Source organism: Gambusia affinis, linkage group LG08 (assembly GCF_019740435.1).
Source record: "Gambusia affinis linkage group LG08, SWU_Gaff_1.0, whole genome shotgun sequence".
In the NCBI taxonomy this organism is placed as follows: Eukaryota; Metazoa; Chordata; class Actinopteri; order Cyprinodontiformes; family Poeciliidae; genus Gambusia; species Gambusia affinis.
The window spans coordinates 5,216,055-5,226,529 of record NC_057875.1 but is presented as its reverse complement, the minus strand read 5'-3'; the positions used below and the strand labels follow the sequence as shown (position 1 = coordinate 5,226,529).

General features: G+C 34.2%; 1 protein-coding gene across 3 annotated transcripts in view; it reads left to right on the top strand.

Moving 5' to 3' along the window:
• Window positions 1–9,978: 9,978 nt before the first annotated feature.
• Window positions 9,979–10,475, top strand: part of LOC122836212 (pleckstrin homology domain-containing family A member 5-like) — a 112,004-nt gene continuing 111,507 nt past the window's right edge. The window contains exons 1-2 of one of the 3 annotated variants that reach the window (XM_044126004.1): window positions 9,979–10,116; window positions 10,222–10,298. In XM_044126004.1, the coding sequence (XP_043981939.1) occupies window positions 10,025–10,116; window positions 10,222–10,298 (169 nt within the window). In that variant the 5' untranslated portion in view covers window positions 9,979–10,024. The remainder of the gene's footprint in view (window positions 10,117–10,221; window positions 10,299–10,475) is intronic. The other 2 variants (XM_044126005.1, XM_044126006.1) reach the window with 2 other exon arrangements.

Below are 10,475 nucleotides of genomic sequence, written 5' to 3'. Positions count from 1 at the left end.
TCATACCTGCTACAAATCAGCAGGTATGAACTGATGCATTGTAGGTTTAATATGTCCTTTATCCAATAACTCCATTTTGCTTCCAAAGATACCGACTGTAACTTCATAATTTTTCAAATACTTGAATATTGTTCAGATTCTAATTTGGGGCTTTGAGTTTTACATAAAGTACAATTTTTGTTTTTTGTCAATATTCCGCTAATGTTGAAAAAACACAATTTCACAAATGTGGTGTTTCTGTTAAATAAGTAACGCAATTAAAATAACAGTTATAATAAAATTAAAGTTTGTTTTTGTGATAAGTCATTTAAAAACATCTCACTCTTACCACTTCCTGTCGTTTTCTACTTTATTTTTTGCGCCAGTGGCATCATTTGGTTGTTTATTATGGAACTCTTTTGATGCAAAAAAAGTGTTTCAATTGTTGTTTTGAGAAATATACCAATTTTTATGCGTCTGAAAAAAAACCAACTCATCCAAACACAAAAACTTTTATCACAAAATATGAAGTTTTTTGTTTTAATTGTTGTGTTTCCATTAAACAAATGTATTTTTGTAATTCCAATTTGCACAATTATATAGGCAGTGGAAATGCAGCTAAGCTAGTGCCAAAACCTTTTATTGAAAAACAAGTTGTCCTTTTTTTTTTTTTTTTTTTAAATGGAAATGTTTCCACGAAGCAAATATATTTTTGAATTGCCAAATTGAAAAATTGTTTGGTCAAAGGAAACGCAGAAATCTTAGCACCATCTAAAAATAAAAGTTTTCTAAATCATGATGTTTCCAGTAAGTAAATTTATTTTAGAAATGTCAAATTGTTCAATTATACAGCCAGTGGAAATTATTCTATCCTTGTGCCAAAATCTTTTATTGAAAAACTATTTTTTTCAAAGATGTTATGCTTCAATTAAGCAAATGTATATTTATACTTCCAATTTTTCCAATTATATGGTCACCTACTTTTGGAGCAAAGCTCTGTAATTTACTCAGAAATGCTCAACACAATCCCCGTAAACGTTTTGATCTGCTGCTGTCAGGCAAAAACCCACAAAATCAGAAGCAGCTCCACAACTTCCTGCCTGCTAAAACTCTGCCGTTATGGGTCTGCTCTTTATGTTACTGCACCTATTTCATAGCTATCTGTTGAACATTAAATTATTTTAAATCTCATGGAAAGCTGCAAGGAGAACATTTGTGTTAAATTACACCAGCATATTTAATAGATTTGGTCTGTGAATGGTGGTGAATAGTGAGCTGTTTGAGGGTTTGGTTGTTTTCTGAAGTGACTAACTGTGATTCAGGGAGGCGTCTTTAGTGATTCAGAGGTAAACTGTGAGGAAAAACACTCCATTCAGGGCCTTTTCTTAAACCTTAAAACTCCTACAAACGTCTCACAATCTTCTAAATAAATTAAGTGTTAAATGATTTTTCCAGAGTTGCCCATTAACCTGGTTTGCTGACTTGCCTCGCCATAATAGCCGTCCTGGGTTGTGGTTTGCGCATGCCGATCAAATGATACCATGTGTTGAGACTGCGGAGGCGCGGATGACTTTATGTTATGGACTTAAAGCGCTCCACAGTAGGAAGTGAGACTTTACATTCACTACAACTGAAACCAGTTGTTTGGTGCTTATTTACACTTTAAAACCTTTTTTTTGATTCTTTTGTTGTGTGATTGGATTTGGCTTCCTGTTTTCAGTCAGGTATTTTTAATTTCTGAAAGCCAGAACGGTGAAAGAGAGACTTTCTAAAGGATTTCTTGTTGCTTTCTTTAAATGTAGAAGTTTGTCTACATTAATTGAGATGCAAAAATGCATAGTTTGGATCAAATATTCTGTGTTCCCTTCCACAAACATCTCCAAGGCGACCATGTTAGGTTTAGTTGCTGATGGTACAAAGAACACGTGTCAAACTCAAGGCTCGGGAACCAAATCTGGCCCGCTGGAGATTTTTATGTGGCCCTCTAGACTCCAAATTACACGAATAAGTTCCTCCAGTTTTTCACAAATCTGAAAAATTCACGCAACATTCACACAAAATCAACAGATTCCCACAATTTTCTGATTTTACTGAAAATTTTCCTCAAAATTGGCCAAAAACATTTGGTTTAAGCGACTGCTGCCTTAACCTTACTTGATGCTAAGCTATAGTCTGTGTCCAATATGGCGATTAATAAAAAATCACATTAAACAACGTACATTAGCGCAAATATCATAAAGTTTTCTTCACCACAAAATCTGTGGATGGACTGATCAGTGTGGGAAGATATTCAATATTTAATTTTAATAAACACTTATTGAATGCTGAAACATTATTTATTTATTGATATTTTAACAATTTAATGGGTTTAATCGATACATTCTGGCACAAGCGGCCCTTTAAGAACATTCAGATTTTTAATTTGGCCTAAAATAAAAATCAGTTTGACACCCCTGCCATAGTGAATAGATTTTTGAGAGAAGTTATCGTATAAATAAGATATTTTTCTGCCATCTACTCCTTTTTATTCAAAACTTTTGCTTACATCAACATATTTTAAATTGTAAAAGAACAACACAATAGTTTGCTGGAAATTCTTCCTGAAATAACATGTTTTTGATTTACTCACACACATTCTTCAGCTTCATATAAACGTTATCCAACGATTTCATTAGAACTTAGATCTCGCTAAATTAAGTTGGGATTTTTCCAGGAAAGTAAGTCTTTTTTTTCTCTTTTCTTTTTTCCATATGTTTTAACAAAAATCAGAATCCAAATTCTGTGACTAAAGTCAAAAATCTGAGGAAAAAGTCAAAATGCTGACTTCAATCTTTTGAGAACAAAAGTCAGCGTTCTAAGTTTGAAGTTAAAATTCTGAGAAAAGGCCACAATTTTGAGAAATTTTGACTTTTTTTCTGAGAAATTTTGTGAAAACGTCATAATTCTGAACAATCCTGAATTCTCTGAATTGTGACTTTAAACTCGGAATTAAAAGTTTTGATAACATTTCGGATTAAAGTCAGAATTCTGAGAAAAAGTCAGAATTTTGAAAAAAACACACAAAAAACCCCTTAAATTTTTAAAATTCTGACTTTTAACTCAGAGTTCTCACTTTTGATATCAAAATTCTGAGATTAAATTAAATATTCTGAGAAAAAAAGTCTGGATTGTTGTTATTTTTTCTGTCAGTGGCCCTAATCCTCTTCCATACGTACATATCCCCATTTGGTTTACATTCCGAATTATAACTAACATCCTGTTGATCCCGTCGAAGGTTGAGAGCTGAATGCAGAAGCTGAAGTGTCTCCAGTGTAAATAGGAGCGACTTCACTGCAGCTCAGACAGGAACGAGGTTTCTCTCCTGAGCTGGCAGCACAACAAAGCACTCTAACAGCTGTCTCATAATGTGCAGCTACTCATTACATTGTGCCTCATGTCTCGAGTCTGGCCCGAGTCGCAGGGGGCAGAACCCAAGCATTGCTCAGCATTGTGCAATTGCATAAGAATGCATTGCACAATCAAGCTCTGAGGCTAGCAGTGATCATCCTAAACGTTTGTCATGTGCGTCGCACAAACAAAACAAAACAAAAACCAACTTGCAAGTAACTTTTCACCAAGATATTGCAGCTTGTTTTAGTTTAATAATTTCTTAATAATGGGGAAACGGTTCTAGTATCTCTGGTAGATTATTTCACTTTTAACAAGACTTTTTTCACTTGTTTTAAATTAAATAATCTTCCAATTGAACAAGTATTTTTCAACAATTTTAAGAAGTTATTCACTTAAACCAGGCTACTATTTCTTGCTGAAAAGTTACTTTTAAGTCAATTTTGTTGTATTTCAAGTGGACCAAGATAGAAACTAGACCAAAAATACTTGGTAAGAGTTTGTGTTTTTGCAGTGTAAACACTGGTTTTCCCTTAGTTCATGAAGTAAAATTCACCATCTTCAATCTGACTTTTTAACTGGCAAGTTATATAAAATTTATTCAAATTGTCTTTTATTTATTTTTGCCTGTCTTCCCTATTTTCGGTCTAGAAATCTGATGTATTTGCATGACACACCAAACCATTTCTGGTAAATCATTAGTATCTCAGCAAGTGATTTAAATCCCAGACTAGTTCTCTTTTTTTTCTCCCCCTTCCTTTAACGTTTTGTTTTAATTCTCTTTTTCTCAGCAATTTCCAGTTGAAGTATTAAGTATCTTGTGAAAGTATTTTTCCCACTTGGTTTAGTTTCTAATGAAAATATCTTAGAACAGTTGAAATTAGACAAAACTAACTTACATGTAACTTTTTAGCACTTCTTTTAAGTAAATAATACCAACAAAGATCGGTGCATTTCTGCTTGTTAGCTTTGTTTTATTTCAAGTGTATTTGGTAAGATTTTGTGTGTTGTAATGTAACAAAATGTGAACGTGCTCAGGTGGTATAAATACTTTTCCGAGGCACTTCAGCACCAAATGGACTGTGCTCTGTACTTATTCCTTCTCTAGAAGGTCGAACACGGCTTCCCACTTTCATTCAGGGCGCTACTTTAGCGAAATGGTTTTAGGCCGTTTCAGGGGGGATGATAAGCTGCGGTTTAGTGCAACATTGTTCACCGTGGCAACTGTGGGCTGCGTTTGAGAAATGGCTGTTTCTGCTGAAAAGATCCCCTCCGTTCACATTTGGTTCTGTCAGAACGTGAAATCCTACACATCCTTCTTGTAATCTTTGGCTTTTTTGGCTGAATTTACAGTAAAAAAAACAACAACTTTTTTTAGGTCATACTTTTGGAAAATGTGTCATAGTTAAGTTGGTTTCACTTCTCTTTTCTGCTGGAGTTCTGCTCAGAGTAATTGGAGTTCAGGTTTTACGTGAGGAGCAACATCTTTCAGATCCTTTACAATCACACAGGTTGGTTTCAAGATCACATGCAATCACCGCCACCACAACAGGGTTATTTTTACGGTTTCTTGTTTTGAAAAATGTTGAGATTATCTGAAATTCTCTAGAAATATTAGAGCCTTTTTGATTTTTGTGAAAAAAACTCAAATGTTTAGATTATTCTCAGATATTTTCTTCAATGTCTTTGGAAGGTTTTGAATTTCAAAAGTTGAGAATGTTTGAGATTTGAACATTACTTTTCCTACTCCAAGTTTTTCTAGAGGATTTCTGAGGTAGAAATGTTTGACTTTTGAAATTCATAAAATTTCCTAATGTTGAAAAAGTTTGACTTTTCCAATTTAGAAACTTCCAATTTTCATTCTTGTAATTTTCTGAGATTGATTTGAGATATTTTCTTGAAAAAACTAGGAAATTCTTGCGTTTCAAAAGTTGAAAATGGTTGAAATTTGATCATGACTTCTCAGACTCAGAAAGGTTCAAGGTTTTCGCGAGAGGTTTTCTGAGATGAATATCAAAATTTCTGAGTTTTTTCTAGCAAAATTTTGACTTTTCAAATTCAGAAACTTCCAATTCTCTTTCTTGAAAGTTTCTGAGATTAATCTCATATATATTTTTGAAAATTGTTGAAATTCTTGAGTTTCAAAATTTGAAGATTTTGTGAAATTTGAATATAACTTTTCAAAACTCAAAAATGTCCAAGTTTTCTAGAAAATTTCTCAGATAAATCTCAACGTTTTTTTCTAGCAAATCTTCAACTTTTCAAATTCAGAAAATTTCCCAAAGTCAATTTTTTTTTTTTTACTTTTGAAACTCAGAAAATTCCAATTTTCTTTTTCTTGAAAAAGTCTGAGATTAATCCAACACATTATTTAGTTTTTTGGTAGAATTTTACTCTTATTTTTTCTGTCTACAATGTCCCTATTGCTCATCGAAGGTATGAAAAAAATCAGAGATTTTATTTTCAAGCCATATCGTCTAAGTCTATCAGCTTACAGCTGTTTATTTCCAGTAAATCTCTCCCTCTAAATTTAATATGAGGCTAAATTAGTAGAAGATTATGATATCAAAATATATTTCACAAAGAGTCGATTGTTTGATGGTGGACCTTGCCGGGCATCAGCGCCCAAACTGCTTCTGTTTTTACCAAACTTTATTCACTAAATGCATGACTGACTATTTGGGAGATACATCCGTCTTCTGGAACCACCCATCATGGCTGCTGATGACATTAAATGTGAGCCCAGAGAACAATGCGAGGCAGTGCAACAACAGAACGGGCACAGTGGTGTTGGATGACCTGGCTTTGTGATGCAGTGAAAGCCTGATGATGCAGTTTCTGTGCACAATAACAAAAGCAAAAACAAAACAAAACCTCAGGGTAGAGTTTAAAAACATGGTGTGCTTCTCAATTATGACATAAGCAACAAATACAGTGGTTTGCAAAAGTATTCATACTCCAACTCTTTGAATCATGTATAATTGTCACAATTATACTGCACTTTGCTCTGGCCTTTCACATAAAATTCCAACAAAATATTTCTATTTGTGTCCAGTTTTAATCTGACAAAATATGGAGAAGTTCAATATACCGAAGATTTGTCTTGTTGCTCAGGTTTATAATGTATAATTTAGTTTTTGTGGACTGAATCTTAATAGTTTCTAGATTGAACTGAATAAATGAATGAAGCTTCCAGTTTGTACAAGGTTGAGTATTTCATTAAGGTTTTCGCGAACCTTAATGAACATCTAACGATTAACTAACTTAATCGTTAGTTGTAACTTTGTAATTTTGTGTTTTTATTGTGGTTTTATTATGTAAAGCACTTTGAACTGCCTTGCTGCTGAATTTCTGGCCTGAATTTCTTTGCAGATTTTAACACTATACTTTTAGTATAAGTTAATTTTAATTTAAATGCCCACAGTGATCATACATTAATTTAATTTATTTCAAATACAAGTGCCATTGAAAACCAAACATTTCAATTAAGGTTGAAATATCATTTATCTACTATTTTCCTAAAAAAAAAAATCACCTTTAGATTTTATCTCTCCTTTTACCTGAGTAACATCTGTTTCTGAAATGTCTACATTCATCTGATGGTTTCAAAGACAGCTCTGCCTAAAATATGAAATGGAAAGGTGGTAGTAGACATTTTTCTAAATTAGAGTGGTCTAATTTACTCAAAATTATCCTGCACTAATTTTGGGAATTTCTTATATCTAATTAGAAGTATGGATGAAACGATTAATCAGATTAATCAATTATTGAAATAATCGTCAACTAACTTAATAATCAATTAATCATTAACTAGACACTTGAAAAAGTAATTTTGCTGAACCCCCCCCCTACATATTTAGAGTAATAATTAAGCCCAAACTGTCCAAAATATGTATGCAGACAGACATCTTTGACTAAATATGTTTTACCAAAAGCTCCTCATGTGCAATAGTTTTAGCTTCACCTGGTTCAACTATGCAAAACAAATACTATGTTATAGCATTTTATGCAATAAAATGTTAATTGTCTTACTTAAAAAGAATCCGAAAAAATTATTTTGCATCTTTTAATGTAATGTGTAAAAAGATTTAACATGTTAAATGAAAAACATTTGAGAAATTGCCAATTTTATTTATCCGATTAATCAGTTAATCATTGGAATTATCAGTTAATCGTCAGAACAATTTGTAGAATAATTGATCACTAAATTAATCGTTAGTTGTAACTTTGTAATTTTGTGTTTTTATTGTGGTTTTATTATGTAAAGCACTTTGAACTGCCTTGCAGCTGAAATTGCACTACAGAAATTGAAACTTGCAGCCCAAATTAGAAAGAAATGAAGTCTGGAAATATATTTTCCTTTTTATTATTTTATGTTTCAATACAGACCTGAAAAACAGTCAAATAAAATCCCATAAGTTTCCAGACTTTTTCAGACAAAGGAACCCTGTGATTGTTTGGAGGCTGTACTCTTGAAGCAGAATGCCTAATTATGCGATCAGAGTCCCAGGTGGCTCCAGCTATAAAGCAGAGGCTCCAGTCAACATAAAGGGGCCCCATCTGTTGATGGCTTCTTCTGGGATTTAAGACTTTCATCAAAAATGTCTCCAGTGAAAAACGAAAACCCTGATGGGATCCTGCAGATCAATTTTATCCTGGGGCTCTGTTCCAGTTTCTTTAAAAGAAGAGATTTTCTTCTTTTTAAAAACAAAATATTGATTAAAAAAATAAGAAAGCAACGTAACTAGAGCCTTGCAAAGGTTTTCGAATCTTGACTAGATTAAATTCTAATCTAGTGAAAGGATATATTGTTTTAAAAGGTTTTTGTTTTTTTTTGCATTTTAACTGTCTTATACTGTCACAGCATATTGCAGTGCAATATATAACTTTTATTTAAAAAATATATTTTTTGACATATTTGTTAAAACTGTTGTCATGTCGTGATAGTTTGAGACAAAAAAATTTAGAAAAGATCGATCTCCTCTACCTCCTTCATGAGCTACTATTGTAGTCTGAACAAATCCACCACTACGACCAAAAACAACCAATCAGAGCCAGGAGGCGGGTCTTAAAGCTGTTAATCAACCTCATGAACTCGTGGCACAATGTGCTAATGGCAGAGAAATGACTTACAGTTGCAGGAAAACCGTTTATCTGCCGTCATTATTGGCAGTGCTAACTACCCTTAGCATTCACAGCATGTTATGTAAGCTGCAGTGTAGCAGAGAGCAAAGAGGGATGAAGGGATGAGCAGCACCACACGCATAGGGTGATTGACAGCACTAAGACCTGCCTCCTGGCTCTGAGTGGTTGTTGTGAACCTTCCAGGCCGCTCAGGCCTTCTGGTTCTGATCTGCATCCTAAGAACTAGAACCAAACATGGAGGAGCAGCATTCAGCTTCTATGCACCACAGATCTGGAACAAACGTCCAGAAAACTACTGAACAGCCAAAACCCCGAGTTCCTTCAAATCCAGACCCACCTGCTTCGAGTTGCTTTTGAACCAAAATAAAAGGAACATTGACCAACATATTTCATGTGTTGATGATTTGATGATGATGATGATGATGATGAATACTTTGATGATGATTTCGATGATGCCACTCATCAAAATCAAAATGTAACGCCTGTTATTAGTTTCTCATTTGTTTTTATGACTTCTTATTCTTGTGTTTTTATGATGTAAAGCACTTTATGCTACCTTACTGCTGAAATGTACTATACAAATAAACTTGATTGATTGATGAAACGGCTGAAACACTGAGTTCCTTTAAATCAAAGCTAAAAACCCACCAGTTTATTGTTGCTTTTAAACTGTAATAAATGAAACATTGACCAACATATTTAATGTGTATTGATGCTTTTAACAGTGGTAATTGACAAAATGCAATTGTTATTGGTTTTCACAGCTGTTCACTATATAATGTTTTCTTTATTTTAAAAATGAAAAACTGACTGTTGTGACAGTTTCAATAAATATGTATTTATTTACTGGACAAAGTTAAGAGACCACTTAAAATGATCAGTTTCTCTGATTTTGCTTTTTATAGGTCTATGTTTGAGTTAAATGAACATTGTTCTTTTATTCTATGTACTACTGACAACATGTCTGAAATTCAAAGCAAATTTTTTTTATTTATTATCAGAAAATGAGAAATGGTCAAAATAAGGAAAAAGATGCACTGCTTTCAGCGCTCAAATAATGCAAAGAAAACAAGTTTATATTAATTTAGAAAACAATACTGATGTTTTAACTCAGGAAGAGTTCAGAAATCATTATTTGGTGGAATAACCAGGAGGTTTTTAATGGGCTTTTGTGGTCTCTTCGTTTTCTAAAAGTTACATATTGCAAATTTAATCTTTTTATTTTTTCAAAGGGATTTACAACACAAATATAAGGTAAAATGTTTGCTGAACGCACATTCATTAAAAAAAATAATAAAATGTGAGGGTCGCCCCCCAATACATGAAGCCCTGGGCTACTGCCTCTCTAAGCCCATTCTAAAGTCTATCCTATGCAACCGAAGCTTTTTACCTGGCCGCCCCACACCAAAGGCTTCTTCCCGCCCCCATATCAGCTTTCCCCGTTGCCAAGGTTTCCGTGTACGCGCTGCCTGCACCAGCGGCGCCGCGCCGCTGTCATACATTAGTGCCAGACATGGCGGCGGAGCTACAACCCGAGTGGATTTCTGCTCTCCCGTCTTCCTGGACTTATGGGGTTACTCGAGACGGACGCGTCTTCTTCATTAAGTAAATGCACCTTTAACTAACCCAGTTCAAGTCTTTCAGCTCTAAAAAAAAAGTCAGGTCTCGTTATTGCATGTGCTGTATTATTTTCCCTCTCTGTCTCAACAGCGAAGAAGCCAAGAGTACAACCTGGCTGCATCCGTTGAGCGGTGAAGCAATCATAACCGGACACAGGAAAACTCCAGGTAAGAAGGAGACGAAGAAGAAATGTCACTCAGCTGTCAAGTTTCAGTTAACCGCAACGGCTGGCTCGCGCGTCCGCCGTCATGTGTTATGTTTCACCTCCGTAAAAAAAACAAAAATCACACGCACACAACAACAAAAAATAAAAACACGATTCTTCCCACGCTGAGTGTGGAAGA